This window comes from Lepidochelys kempii, chromosome 2 (genome assembly GCF_965140265.1).
Source record: "Lepidochelys kempii isolate rLepKem1 chromosome 2, rLepKem1.hap2, whole genome shotgun sequence".
Classification (NCBI taxonomy): domain Eukaryota; kingdom Metazoa; phylum Chordata; order Testudines; family Cheloniidae; genus Lepidochelys; species Lepidochelys kempii.
The window spans coordinates 141,735,531-141,751,413 of NC_133257.1; the positions used below are offsets into that span (position 1 = coordinate 141,735,531).

The 15,883-nt window shown below is 43.7% G+C and overlaps 1 protein-coding gene across 1 annotated transcript in view; it reads left to right on the top strand.

Moving 5' to 3' along the window:
• The first annotated feature begins 531 nt into the window (after nt 1–531).
• The window catches only part of DAP (death associated protein), a 90,570-nt gene continuing 75,218 nt past the window's right edge, over nt 532–15,883 (top strand). The window contains exons 1-2 of the mRNA XM_073332338.1: nt 532–679; nt 11,150–11,246. Coding sequence (XP_073188439.1) covers nt 625–679; nt 11,150–11,246 — 152 coding nt within the window. The 5' untranslated portion in view covers nt 532–624. The remainder of the gene's footprint in view (nt 680–11,149; nt 11,247–15,883) is intronic.

The following is a 15,883-nucleotide window of genomic DNA, read 5'->3' on the forward strand; positions in this document are numbered from 1 at the left end:
CTCAGGCACCATACTCAGGACACAAATTCAGCTGGAAGGGGCCTGAGAGGAGCTTCAGTAAATACTGTCAAACCTGCAGGAGCCCTGGCGGCCCGCCCTGGAGGACTGAAGCTTGGACTGACTCCTGAATGTGGGGGGTGGGAGGTATGAGGGGCGCTGGCAAATCTCTAAGCATTTAAACCCTGATTATACTCGGGGGGTGGGGGTGGCGGAACGCATCCAATTAAAGAAAAATGTCGATCTGAATTGATCCCTCTACCCAGTGTAGACAACACCCTTGGATCAAAACCGTACCTCCTGCTATGTAATCTCCACAGGGAAAACACCCGGCCCCCTACTCCACGCCTACCACTTAACGGCGTGTAACCAAGCCGGGGGCAGCAGCGGCAGCTCAGGCACAGGAGCCGAGGCGTTAGGTGTAATTCTGCTTTGGATCCCCTCCCCCGCTCCCGCTCCTGTCCGCTCTAACCCCGCCACGTTGCCCGGCTCCCTGGGCCCCGCTCGGCCGCCTCGCCCCGGGCGTCCTGACATCAGCGCCCGGCCACGTTGGCAGCGCGGGCGGGGGCGGGGCCCGCGGCAGCCAGTCCCCGGCCCTGCGCAGCCGGACGCGGGGCGCCGAGCACCATGTCTTCGCCTGACCAGGAGCGAGCCGAGACCCGGGCCGGACACCCCCCTGCCGGTACTGCCCCACCCCCACCCCGGCTGCGGGGAGCAGAGGGAGGCTCGCCAGGCTCGCGGCGCTTGGCCGGGGGGTCGGGGGCTTGCGCGGGGCCGGCGCACGCCAGCCTCGGGGCCAGGCTCCTGCTGCCCGGGCCAGGGCCGAACCCTCCCGCTCGCCCCGGCCCGGGCATTAGGTGGTGTTGGCCCAGCCCCGCCCGCGGCCCGGGCCGAGCGGAGCGTGCAGCGACGCGCTGCCTTGCGACCGCGGCGGCGGTGGCGGCGGCTGGTGTGGCCGAGGTGGGTCTCGCTAACGCCCGCGGCCACGTCGGCGCCGCTTGCCACTCGCTGCAAAGCTGGAGGCGGCGTTTGTTCAGGCGCCAGGCCGCTGGAGGCTCTTTTTGGTCTTTCCGTGGGGACAAACGTGCAACCGTGTCAGCAGGTTGGTTACTGTCCGCACAGAGACTTGGAAAAGTAGAGCCCCGTGCGAGTGCTGAGCAGCGGCCTCAGGGCTGGCTGGCTGCCCTGGTCCCGAGCCGCGATATGGCCAGGTGTAGCCGCCGCCCTCGTTTTTAAAAGTTCTTATCAGACTTAAACACTTGCTGTTCAAAACAAAGTCTGAATCGACTCCTCTTGCTCAATGCCATTACCGAGCAGACGTGCCCCACCCCCGTTCAAATCTTCAGTTCTAGCTTGTGCTCTCATCACACTTCTTTTTTTTCCCATCTCTCTCTCTCCCTTTTCCCTGAGCAATCTGCCCTACAAAAAAACCCCTACGTTTCTGAGTCCAACGTGTCTCACTTTCTTCCCTTTTCCCAGTTAAGTTTTGTATGGGCAAGTAATGCCTGGCTTGGTGCATGTTGTTTGGCTTTCCAGTTTAGTTGCTGAGCATGGATCAGCTTTATCTCTGTTTTCTCCTGTTGAGGACCCAAGAAACAGTCTTGGAGTGTTGCCCTCATCATGTGCCCCCTTCATGGGGAAGGGACAAAATAAGAAGCTGGAAACACAGGGCCTAATGCTTTTGCCATTCGCGCCAGTGCGACTTGAATGTAAAACACTGTTGTGATTTAGTAGTGCTTTTACACATTTTTACACAGGTGTACATGACAATCCAGATTTTAAGGCAGCAGAAAATGAGACCCAGTGTTTCTAGCCATAATAAATTGTGGAGATTAGAGGGGGGGAAAAGGGCTGTGATAATGCACATAAAAAAGGGCTGCTTTATTGCTAGGTCACAAGACTCTTCTATTGGTGTTGGCACAACAATGCATGTTTGGGGATAAACGGGGCAGAAATTAAAATAATTTTGAGGAGCAGCATTAACTCCTACGCTACATGTCTGTGGGGTTCCTACACAATCATGCAATGTGGCTACATCTGAGCACCATCGCATCCCCTGCAGAGCCCCACTCTGCATAGTGGGCTTTTATTGTCACCCACAACAAGCAATTCTTCCTGCTCTCCTCACCCAGCTATCTCCCAAAGGGGTGCTTTGGATCCTAGGTGAGCAGCAACCTTTAAAACAACTTCTTTCTCTGTCTTTTTTCAGAGGGAGAGGGTTTTGTGTTTTTGTTTTGTTTTTTGTTTTGTTTTTAAGATGGTACTAAAGTTTCAGCTCTGTTCCTTTTATTCACTGGGTTAGTTTAATAATTCTGTCTTCTAGCCAGTAGGAATAAAATTATAATTTTAGAGTCTTACAGCACCATTATTGCTATGGTTTAAGATTTTGTCACAGGAATTTTTTCATCAGAGTCACGGACTGGTTATGGGCAATAAACGTTCATGGAATCCCATGACCTGGCCATAGAGACATCGCCGGGGGGGGCAGGACTGACCGTCCAAGCCCTGCTGCTGTGGGGAGCTGAAGCCGAAGAAGTCACAAAGGTCCATTAAAGTCACGGAGTCCATGATCTCAGTGACAAAATTGAATCCTTAATTATTGTATAGACATTATGTCTCACAGGTAAATGGCAATGAATTTAAGCAAATTTGGGTTCTATTTTGCAGCTTTATGATGTACACAGAGTCTGAAAAGTGAATGTTCATGTGTCATTTTTTTGTAAAATACAAACAAAACATCAGAAATTCAAATTATACATTGTATGGAAGATGCTGACTAGAGAATTAGTAAAATGAAAACATCAAGGAGCCAAGAGAGTAAAAAGTTGAACCGTGGAAGAAATTTTTGGTCAGACTGTTTGACGGTTTGGTTTTGCTAACACTGTGTCCAAGGTATTAATAACAAAAAAAAAAAAAAAGTGGGGTGAAGGATAGGTTTTTCCAAAATTAGTTTTAAAAATCTATATTTAGGCATGTAAATAAGGGACCTGTTTTTCAGAAGTATTAATTGAGCACCCAGCTACTCCCATTGGAAACAAGCAACGTATATGATACAATGACAAATTAAGTACAATGCATGTTTCAGCTGACTGGCTGGCATTAAATGTTTTTACTGTAATACCTGTGGAAGGTGTGAGTGACAGCACAGAGACTTGACTTGTCTTTTAACCTCTCTCTATCCCTAGAACAGCTACAAAACAGACATTGGGAGTGTAAGCTTCCCCTGATCTTGCTGACATGGTGCTTTAACTTCTTCTGGTTTGTTTTTTGAGGCACCTACTCTAGAGGTGAAGAGGCTGTTTAATCATTGTGCCTATTCAGATTGTTGCAAATCTCAATAGAGATGCCAAAATGTAATTGCTATATGGACATCTCTCTACTGGGCCTTGGAATTAGACCACTGGTTCATTCTGTCTGAGCCCGTGAACAGTTGTCTGCTTATAGACTTAGAAGTGACTCAGACAGAGGATGGTTTTGAACCATTGACAGAGGTGAGAGGCTGCGAGCTGTATTTCCATCTCTTCTAACACTGGAGAAAATCCACAGTAATTCCATTGACTCTAGTGGACATCCATTAGATTGTCAGTGGTGTACCTGATATCAGGACCTAATTCTCTAAATGCTGAGCTATCTAGTTTCATGATTAAAAAAAATATTGAAGTGGTAATTTACAAACTAACACTAATAAAATGGAGATTTGTGGTTTTAACAAAAGACTGTCAGAGACCAGGACATGGGTGGTCATGTCTAGTGCTGACATTACTCTGAAGTCTTTCATTTAAAACAAAAACAAAAAAAAAAACTGTTTAGATTTCAAGTTGAGGTCTCTATATATCTGGATATCCGTTGGTAAGTTTAGCGTATCTATATTATATTTGAAGCTGTGTTGGTTAGTACATCTAACACTCGCTGTAAAGAACGTAATTATGTTTACTCAGTTCTTTTAACATCGGCAGGGTAAGTGAAGAATTGTGGGTGTGGACAGTGTATTTTTGAAACTGCACTAAGACATTTTTTTAATTCCAACTGCCTGGTAGAATACTGACAGGAAAAGGTATATTTAGTCAACAATGAAGGAGTATCTAGTAACATTTTCATAAGTTTCCAAACCTTTTATTTTTCTCTCAATATTAACTTAATAAATGCTGACCCAAAAACATACAAAGTAAGAGTATATTTAATGAACTTTTAATAGGATACATTTATTTTCCTCATGTTGGTACAATTTAACATTGGGCTGGAATCATTACCATATAGTTTGTGTAAAATTAATTTTAAATACATAGCATAAATATTCAAGGTTACTTGCAAGGAAAACTGTCAAAGGGTAAGACTTTGGGGCCTACATTAGAGTTCCTGGGCACGTAGTGACTTCATTCAGACTTGTGGGTGCCCAGTGAATACAAGATTAGCCCCAGACTTGACATATCAACAATCTAAATGTACTAAGCTGTGAATAGTAATGGAGCTGAGATGACTGGGGAGCCTCTGGTAGATATCAAGAAGAAGAATCAAATATGTTAGCATGATATCTCTCAGACTTCAACAAACGGCCTACAGCTACAAAACAAGCCCATCCATTGGTGAACAAAACTAGAATCTGTACTGGTTCCAGATCTCCAACTAGCATCCCTACTTTAGAGCAGTGCCTAAACAATCCAACAGGATATTTGGAACAATCTTGCTTGTCAAGGAACATACAACAGTCCTTGCCCTGTATTAAAAAAAACATCTTTCCTGCCTTTCGGGGAGAACACAAGGCATAGCAGTTAAAATCAAATCAGGCTCTTACTCCAGAACCTGAACAAATGAAACCCTGCTTTTTTTCTGAAAGCTTCATAAGGGGCTATTGGACTTCCCTTGCTTACGTCACACTAGAACTAGGTGGCCTCCCTTGCTGATCCTCTCTTTGCAGCTTGAGGCAGATTCCAAAAAAAGTGGAAATACAAGGAAACTGAGTTTAGGTCCAAAAGTTACGTAAGATTTTGGGACACACAAAAATGACTGTTTTTAAACTTAAAATCTTGGAAGTGCATAGAGAATTAAATGCCATAGTAGTTTCTTCCACACTGACAAAACTTACTACACTAGCGAGAACACAAAATGATGTGGGTTTTTTTTGTTTGTTTTTGTTGTCTGAATATTCCCAGTAATAAACCAGCAGAGAACAGTGACCAATAGCTTGACTGTGTAATAAAAGTGGAGCAAGACCCTGACCCAACCAAATTTAGGGGTAACTTGATCTTTTGTGTCCTATTTGGTGAAAAGAATGGTGTGGAAATAGACATCATAGTGAATGCTTGTAACCTGACAAGTGGGGAAGTGAGCCTTCCCTAAAAGTATAGTAACTTGAAATTGATCCTACTACATTTTCTTTACTCTTGTGAATTAAGGTAAATAAAAAAATTAAGTTCAATAGAGCTATTCATCTGAGTAAAGACTACTCATGTGAGTAAGAATTGTGGGACTGACCTTATATCTTTGTGCTATTTTCTTTCAGGTGGGGATTAAAAAAAAACATCTTTTAGTTTGTCCCAGTTCTTGCTGGTAGATATGTTTACTTTTGTGCTTCTACACTGTTATAGACAGAAAAAAACATACAAAGCAATAAGCTTTGATAATATTTGTTTTAATCTCAAATAAAAAAGTCATGCTTCCTGTTCTGTGGTTCCTCAAACAACTTATCTTCCATAACCTAGATTTTGTTTTTATTGCACCTTTTTTCTATCTGTATTGATTCCTACCTCCAAGCCCATTGTGGGAAGTATTAATGGGGCTAATTGTCTTTATAAGCAAAGGTAAATGGAGATATTAATGCTGGATGGTGTTTTATAGGCCATGACGTTGTTTGCTAATGCAAGCAGTGTCTTTAATAGTTTGCATCATGAAAGATTAGCAGGAGTTTGTCATGGCATTTCTTTGCACTCACTAGTAAAATCCTCTTTATATATGATATAAACAGTGTTCACTATTGTAGGATTTTATGTTTTAAAGATAATCCAAGAATTCTTAAATAAATTTTGAGAAATAGTAAACTGCTAGATTTTTTTAAAAATGTTGCCAAGCATGATTGCTTTAGTTTTGCCTTGTAACTGTCGCTTAAATTGTTCTCCATTGTTAAATTAGGGTACATTTTAAAGGTTTTGATTGTTTTAATATTTTAAGGAAAAAAAATCTAGTTAAAAATCAACCAAATAAATCCTGTAATCAAACTGCTGTTGGATAAATTTTTAAAAACTAACAATTTTGCATTGCTCTCCCAGACACATGGTCTATAGCAGAGGTGGGCAAACTATAGCCTGTGGGCCATATCCAGCCTGTGGGACCATTCTGCCCGGCCCCTGAGCTCCAGGCCGGGGAGCCTAGTCCCCAGCCCCTCCCCCGCTGTCCCCCCTTCCCTGCAGCCTCAGCTTGCTGCGATGCCTGCGCTCTGGCCCACCGCTCTGGCGGCATGGCTGGCTCCGGCATGGAGCAGTGGCGTCCTGGGGGGCAGTCAGGGGATGGAGCAGGGGGCGAAGGTTGTGGGAGGTGGGACAGTCAGGAGATGGGGAACGGGGGGGGTTGGATAGGGTGTGTGGTCCTGGGGGGACAGTTAGGGGTGGGGGTTCTTGGGAGTGGGGGGGTCGGAACAAGGAGCGGGGGGGGTTGGATGGGGAAGGTTCTGAGGGGGGCAGTCGGGGGTGGGGGGGCAGGCTGTTTGGGGAGGTACAGCCTTCCCTACCCGGCCCTCCATACGGTTTTGCAACCTTGATGTGGCCCTTGGGCCAAAAAGTTTGCCCACCGCTGCTCTATAGGGACAACACCGAATTTTTTTTTTTTTCCCACAATTCTAACTTGTGAAAAGCTCTGTTCATCCACAGGCCCTTTGGTTTATTTCCAGAATTCAGAGATCACCATTCCTTGCTATGATACAAACTTCTCCTTAATGTCTCTGTCCCCCAGAATAAATACAACATAAATATTAGCAGTGTGTACTTGTCTTCAGAATGTGGACAATCTCTCAGGTTGACGTGATTGTTCATTCATTATGTTTGTTCAGGTTGTGGCTTCTCTGAAACATCCAGTGAGCTCTTTCATAGTAGCAATATCGACTTGAAACACAAACGAAAAAGTTTGATGTGACTCTTTATGCTTGCATAGAGTTTTGCATTCTCTGTCCCTTCAGTGACTTTCTAATGAAACTACTGATTGTAACACAATTTGAAACCCGTTTCCTTCAGGGACATGGTTGCAATAAGGTACAAGAATTTTAAGGTGGTGACCAAGTAGATTTTTACCAGTTACTAATGTCACCACACAATGTTAAAACTGAAAATTTAAAAAAAAAATAAAAATCAATTTTACGACTTCGTTCTTTTAGGCCCAAAGTCAGGGAACCACTTGAGTTGTCCTGATTATAGAACCAGAGTTTAGTTTCTGTCTTACAGTTCTGAAGATGAACAGTGAACTGAGTTTCACTTTCAAAGAGAATGTTTGGGTTGGTCTACACTGACCAGAGTTTCAGAGCTGGCAGTTACAGCGCCGCTCAGAGAGCGCTGAAAAGAAACTGCTGTTGTGTGTTCACACTGTCAGCTGCCTGCCCAATAGTGTGTTAACACTTGCGGCACTTGCTGCGGTATTTGGAGCAGTGCACTCTGGAGAGCTATCCCACAGAGCATCTCTTCCTCTTCTGCTGCTAAGAGTTGCGGGAAGGCGGAGGGGGTCGCAGGGCATCCTAGGTCCTGTCCCAGTGCCCCATGATGCTTCACCAAAGGCAAGTCATGCTTGGCCAACGTTATTGCCTTCTCTGATGAGATAAGTGGCTCTGTGGATATGGGGAAAATGGTGGATGTGTTATATCTTGACTTTAGCAAAGCTTTTGATACAGTCTCCCACAGTATTATTGCCAGCAAGTTAAAGAGGTATGGATTGATGAATGGACTATAAGGTGGATAGAAAGCTGGCTAGATTGTTGGGCTCAATGGGTAGTGATCAATGGCTCCATGTCTAGTTGGCAGCCGGTATCAAGCAGAGTGCCCTAAGGGTTGGTCCTTGGGCCGGTTTTGTTCAATATCTTCATTAATGAACTGGAGGATGGTGTGGCCTGAACCCTCAACAAGTTTGCAGATGACACTAAGCTGGGGGGAGAGGTAGATATGATGGAGGGTAGGGATAGGGTCCAGAGTGACCTAGAAAAATTGGAGAATTGGACCAAAAGAAATATGATGCGGTTCAACAAGGACAAGTGTAGAGTTCAACAAGGACAAGTGTAGAGTTCTGCACTTAGGAAGGAAGAATCCCATGCACCACTATATGCCTCTGGGCTAAGCATCAGTTCTGCGGAAAAGGACCTGGGGATTACAGTGGATGAGAAGCTGGATATGAGTCAGCAGTGTGCCCTTGTTGCCAAGAAACCAATGGCATATTAGGCTGTATTAGTAGGAGCATTGCCAGCAGATTGAGGGAAGTGATTATTCCCCTCTATTCGGCACTGGTGAGGCCACACCTGGAGTATTGTATCTAGTTTTGCTCCTCCCACTACAGAAGGGTTGTGGACAAATTGGAGAGAGTCCAGCGGAGGGCAACAAAAATGATTAGGGGGCTCGGGCACATGACTTATGAGGAGGGGCTTAAGGAACTGGGGTTATTTAGTCTGCAGAAGAGAAGAGTGAGAGGGGATTTGATAGCATCTTTCAATTACCTGAAGGGGAGTTCCAAAGAGGATGGAGCTAGGCTGTTCTCAGTGGTGGCATATGACAGAACAAGAAGAAATGGTCTCAAGTTGCAGTGGGGGAGGTCTAGGTTGGATATTAGGAAACTCTGTTTCACTAGGAGAGTCGTGAAGCACTGGAATGGGTTACCTAGGGAGGTGGTGGAATCTCCATCCACAGAGGTTTTTAAGGCCCGGGTTGACAAAGCCTTGGCTGGGATGATTTAGTTGGTGTTGGTCCTGCTTTGAGCAGGGGATTGTACTAAATGACCTCCTGACGCCTTCCAACCCTAATATTCTGTGATTCTAAAGTTACCGTTAATGGGCCAAGAAACAAAGCAGGTCTGCCAAAGAACCTGTAGCAGCGGATTGTCCCGTGAATCTATGAGAGTTTCCTGGAGATCTCTGAGGCAGATTCCCGTGAAGTGAGGGAGTCAATCAACAGCCTGTTCCGCCGGTTAGACTAGGCATGTGGTGGTATGTGCATCATACAGACACAAGCATGCTTTCTGCAACTGTCCTGCCCCCAACAACTTGCTTCAGCGATTCCCAAAATCAAATCCACTTACCAGGGGCTTCCTCTCCTGTTTGCGGTTCACCAAGATCTGGCAGCTGTGACTGGCTAGCCTTCTCCAGGGTAGGAATGAACTGCTGGCTGCATGCATCTCTGACCTCTGAATTGTCCTGCCTCTGGGTCACCCTCCACATCCTCATCCAAGATTTCCTCCTCCTGGCTTGGTCCTCTCTCGACTGGCACGTGAGCCACTGAAGTATCCACAGTGGTCTTCACAGAGGAGGTGTGGTTGCCGCCGAGTATCGCGTCCAGCTCTTCGTAGAACTGGCAGCTTGTGGGCACAGCACCAGAGCAGCAGTTTGCCTCCCATATCTTGTAGGCCTTACACAGCTCCTTCACTTTGACTCTGCACTGCAGTGTGTCCCGGTCATGGCCCCTTTCTGTCATGCATCATGAAATCTGTGTGTAAGTATCATAATTCCTACAGCTGGAGCGCAGCTGGGACTGGACAGCCTCTTCTCCCCAAATGCTGATGAGGTCCAGGAGCTCAGCATTGCTCCAAGTGGGGAATCACTTGGTGCATGGAGCAGGCTGGGCCATCTGGAAGGTTTTGCTGAGACCACTGCATGCATCACTGAGCAAACAGGAAGGGGACTTTCAAAATTCCAAAGGAATTTACGGGGTGAGGATGATAGCTGCTCACCTGAGGGCAGGGCAGTAGAGTTCAAAATGATGATTATAGAGGCGAGAACAGGCATCGTGGGACACCTCCTGGAGGCCAATCGCAGCGCTGTAATTGCCCAGGGTATCTACGCTGGCACCGTGATGCTGTACCCCCAGCGCAGAAAGCTGTACGCCTCTCATTGGGGTGTGTGGGGTGGATGTATGTGTGTGGTGTTTTTGTTTTTTGTGTTACAGCGCTGTAAGTAAATAGTTTCTGTGCACTAAATGGCTTCGCAGTGTGTACATCTCAGGAGCTACAATGCAGAAAGCTGCTTTACTGCGCAAAAACTTGCCAGTGTAGACAAGGCCTTTGTTTCTATTTGGATTAAAAATAAATCATGAGAGAACTTCTGTTGGGTTTGAGGTTTGGTAATCAGCATTGCCAACTTCAAGAGATCAAAAATTGTAAGTTTTTTTTTAAAATTATTTTTTAGGTCAGTCTCTTGTTTGTTTTTTTTTGTTTTGTGTTTTTGTTTAACTCCTCCTGCCCATCCCCAGGGTGTGTGCATGTGACTGTTAGTGTTGCCTGCTCTCCCACATGTATTGACAGTGCTGTTGAGAGTTCTATTGCGAGATCATAAGTGAGGCTTAATTTTACTTACAAATTTATCATGAGAGATGAGATATCTAAGAGTTGGTATGTCTGTGTAATGCTTGTATTTTACAGACACAAACGTTTGCACCAAAGGTGAATGGATAGTGTCTTTAAACTTTTTTGGGTAATGTTATTTTTTTAAAAAAAAACCTTTTTTTAAGTTGATTTTTGTGTTTTACTAGTACTATAGTATGAGTAGTACTAGTACTGTACTTTCAGTATTTATTTACTGTTGTTGTTATATGAAAATAAACTTCTGTGTGTGCTGTTTTGCAAGAGAGACTGCTTCTATGTTACTCAGTTGGATAATCCCAGACTTCCTTGGTCTCCTCTCATTGCCAGAAATTAATGGAGACAGATGTTGAAGTAAGAGTCTAACATTCTAAGGAGATACGAAAATAATAAGATGTACATTGAGTGGCCAACTTGGAAGGCTATATAAGGCAGTATAACATGCCTAGGAGTGAGACGCAACAGCTACTGCTCAGATCTTCCACCTGCAAATATTCTCATGCTCTCACTGAGTTGTACAACCTGATTATTAAATTTGTTTTTTGGAAATGGATCCTTATTTTTACTAGTTTTCTCTCCTTTGGTTATATTGATTTGATTTTTCTTATTTTCATTCCAGTGAAAGCTGGTGGGATGAGGATTGTGCAGAAACACCCGCACACTCCAGATGCCAAAGAGGAGAAAGATAAGGATGACCAAGAGTGGGAAAGCAGCAGGTGAGCAGTCTGAAGTCTATACGTGATTTTATGCATATAGTACAGCTAATTCCATCTCTTTGAACATTAGCATGAGTTTGTTTACCTTGGTGATAAATTTAGGTGAAACATGTTTATTTGGGTAAGGCCTTTATGCTGTCTGCAGTTGCTTGTAATCTGCCTTTGTTTTTGTATTCCAGTTCAAAATAGAAACACAGAATCAGATTATATATGCCCTTGTAAGAGGGTTGGGAAAATAGCAATTTACACCTTGCTGAGCTGTCTGTAAATCATCTTGCCAGGTGAATGCGGCCCCTTTCTGCTCTGATTCCCCTCTCCTCTTCCAAGTAAACCTGAGACAAGGCCCTTCTAATCCACAGTTTTCCTAAAATCTGTTGGAAAATCCTGCCAGCTGTGAGGTATCTGTAGAGGCCAGGGAAGTCTGGACTCGGGCCCACTGCTTCTGAATTGTTCCCCAGGTCACTAAGGGTATGTCTACAGTAGGTAGGCAGTTAAACCCCTGCAGCTGATTCGGGCTTATGGGGCTCGGGCTAAAGGGGCTGTTTACTTGGGGTGTAGATGTTTGGGCTCCAACTGAGCTCTGGGACCTTCCTACCTCACAGGGTCCTAGAGCCTGGGCTCCAGCCCAAACTCTGTCTACATCATAATTAAACAGCCCCTTAGCCTGAATCAGTTAGCATGGGCCAGCCATGGGCTTTAATTTCAGTGTAAACATGCCCTCTGCCCCCAGAGTTCCAAGTTATGCTCTTGTGATTTCCTTCCATGTCTGGCCTATTCCACTCTCCCTTGCAGGGATTTGAGTGAGGAGCAAGGGGTCAATTTAAAATAATACAGACAATGTTTGCCTGGTTATTTTAGAAGGGGGAAACAGCATGGATTTGGAGGGGGATTATGCCATACACTGCAGCTGTTTTCTGGTTCCTTTCCCCATTCACCCAGTTGCCAAAAACACAGAGCCCCAAATGTGAGACAAACCAAACCTCTGGGCTTTTGTGACGCGAGTGATGCTGTACTGGTTCAAATTCCCTGCTTTTTAATTCAATGTACGCCAAGCCCACTCGTTTTGTGTTTTTTCATTCCTCCCTGGGATGATATGGCTGACAATACCACCTGTTTATTACTGTCCTGGGCTGAGGGGGGAGAGACAGCAAATGTTTGAGGATGTGTGAGCTTCTGGCTCCTTGACTTCTTGTTTTGAAGCTGGACTCACCTACTGGGAGACTCTGCAAAACAGTAGTGTATTTTTCCATATTTACTGGACTCCTTGCCTTATTCTGCTGAAAAATCAGTAAAAAAGGTTTCATTATTGTATGTCAAAAGTATTAAAAGTAACTTTAACACTAACAGTATTTAAGATTGATTTATTTTTATTTGGCATTCAAGTTTGAAAGCTGTAGTGGCTTCTTATGCTTGAAATATGTAAAATAAACACGTATGGTGCCAGATGTTTCTCCTTTATAACTAAGCCCAATTTTACCAAAATCCTATTTATGCTGATTGACCTCACTGCTCCCAGTATTTAGTAAAGGCGCCCAAAAAAAAAAAAAAAAAGGTGGTGAGCTACTTTCTTCTGTGCTGTTCTTAACACTGTTTTAGCTACAACAAGCTGCATTGTCTTCAGGAGTAAAAACAAGCCATGAACTTTTTTCTTTCCACTGGTCACTGCCACTTGAAATAAAGAATTTGTGTGTGGAGAAAGAGTTTTAATTAGTATGTCTGGATGAAAAGCTGGAAGAATTGAACAGCCCACCTTCTACCGGATTAGTCATCTCTAAAATCTGTCTGGAGAAAAGCAAGTTGGAGCAGAGAATTTTTTTTGGGGGGGGTGGGGGGGGAATTCTTTCATCCTCTTTGCCAAATGTTTATGGGCTTTGGAAGGCGTATACTTCCTTTGAGGTGTGTAACGTGCTGTTCATTTTACTTTATTCTCTGTACTGTGTCACCCTGAAACCATTGTAGGATGGTCCTGTCTGTTCCAGATCCAAATGAGAAGTTTTGCTGTGCCATTTTGATAATGGTGACCTCTGAGCCTCTGGTTTGATGTAGCTGTCTCTCTGATTTGTTGAAACAGGGTTGCCTCCAGTGTTTCCCTTTCATAGCAAAACAGTACTGTGAAAAGCAATAAATATAACTAGAATTATCTTACTGTTGTAAAGCAGGGCACACAGGAATTTTTTTTGTACTTAGAGGATAAAAGTATAACAACCTATAGAACTTTCGTCTTAAGTAAGGGGAGAAAAGCACTTACGTCTCGCAAGATCAGTTGTTTCAGCTTGCTGACCACTTTATCTCTGGAAGTACCCACTTGGTGCAGACTCTTCACTCTTGTCTTTCTGTAAACTATATTGATCTTGTGCTTTTGACCTCACAGAGGTGTTGAGGTAAAGTTAGTTTCAAAATTGTTTTGGAATTCAATAAATATCCGTTTGAATTTCCTTTTAATCAGATTGAGCCCTACTGTGGTAACGCTAGCAGGAAGGGTATAGTTAAACAGGAAGCAATGTGAGTTAGTGTCTGGAATTGTATGGCATTAACCTGAGGGGGTAGGTGCTGTTCCTGGTTTGCTTGTCTGGAGAGGAAGGGAGAGAGAGCCGCCCGCTCCCCCAATCATAGGCTAGTAGTGCTGTAGCCCCTGGTGTAACAAGGCAGGGCATATGGACTCAAGCAGCAGGTCATTTAGCTGCAGCTGGGCAGGGTGGAGTTGATTTAAATCACTAGTCAGGAAGACTTGATTTAACCATGGATTTCGACATAAAAGTGCATTCTTGTTGGTTGTTATAGCCTTAATACGTATTCTTCACAACTCAGAGATACATGTAGGTTTCATTTTTAGAAGGTTCACACTATACATTTTTAAGTCATTTGTTCTAAAAACTTTTCAGATTAGTTTTACCGCTATATCAGAAAATGAATGATTGGTTATTTCATTTACCAAAGGTAACTGAAGCAGATATTTATGAAGTCATTGGGAGGTGAACTATCTCCAATTCAACAGGTTAATCATTAATATTTAGAGGATTTTCTTGCCATGCTGTATAAGGAGGAGAACATCACCAGACAGACATTTAAATTGTTTTATTTAACTAAAACAACAACGTTATGTATTCAACAACAAACATATTTTAACAAAACAAAACAAGCATATGAATTTTTGAATTTTTAGTTAAATATTTAAGTTTTCTAAAATCAGGTTTGTTTTTGTTAAAATTGTTAACTAAAATAGTTAAATGAAATTTAAAAAAAAAAAAGACTGTCAGCCAAGTCAACATGAGAAACTTAAAATATTGGCTTCTGCAGCTAACTCAGTCGTCTTCACCTTCATTTTCCCGTTTGTTCATAATCTGGAAAAGAAAAACAAGCTTTCCTGCTTTTTCGGCTCCCAAATGATTTCTCACTTTGGAATCAGTTAGTTCAAAGGAAGAAAATATTCTTTCTACACCGGCAGAAGAAGCTACTGCTGTTAAGTGAGATTATCACTTCAACAGTCTCTGAATCCAAGTGCTTAAGTGACTGGTGTGACTTTCTTTAAAACATCATCAGCAAACATATTTCTTGAATGCTTCACCCTTAGCTCTGAAGTTTATTATAGTTGGCATTATGGAGGGATGATTGTTGGATGTCCATGTCATAGCCAGCTCCTCTTCTTCAGCAGTTAAGGTTTGACCCTGGTACCGAGTATTGAGAATATTTGCAAGAAAATAAGCTGGAGATAGTGCTTGTCCCATTCGTTTTTTTTAATGCTTGTAATTTAACTCTGTCATTGCATATTTCTCTCTTTAAGATCTCACTCAGTTCCTTGCAAATTTCAACAGCGTCAGCAATAAAACACCTATTTCCCTATTGAAATAGGCTTCAGGGTACTCCGCATGTGTTCAGTGTTTCTCTTAAGCTCCGTGTTGAGAACTTTGGCTGTGACAGTGCCATTTATTTTTTCACAATTGTGTTCACAAACTGCCATCAGATTAGGCCAGTTCTTGACATAGTGATCAAAACAGTCCACTACTGAGTTCCATCGCACGTCTTGTGGGAGAGTTAACTTGATTCCTCCCACTTTTTTCAGAGCAGCTGCTGCAAAGTGGTTGTTCTGGAAGTATTTTGCAATTTCAACAACATTAGTCTTTATTTCTGGAACACTGAAGTCTTTGGCTAGGAGGTGCATCAAATGAGCACTGCAGCCATATGTTATTTGCTTGGGACGCTCTTGTAAATTTTTTCTCACGTTGGATACATTTGCAGCATTGTCTGTGACCAGGCTGCATACTAGACATTTGACTTTTTTTTCACAGTTTGTTATAGCTTTTACTGCTGCTACTTGTAAGTATTCTGCTATGTGTGCATTTCCTGATGTATCAATTGTTTCTGTAAGGAAGACGTTCCCTTCTTCTGTTGTCACACAAGCACATACAACAGGATCATTGTGGACATTGCTCCACCCATCAAGACTCAGGTTAACAATTTTACCCTGGGGTCGGCAACCTATGGCATATGTGCCAAAGATGGCACGCGAGCCGATTTTTAATGGCATGCTGCTGCCTGCCAGGGCCTTGGGGAAGGGGGGGTGGAATCAGGGCATATCCCCTCCAGCCCCCTGCCGTGAACCGCTCAGGGCAAGGGGCTGGGTGCACCCCCACGACCCC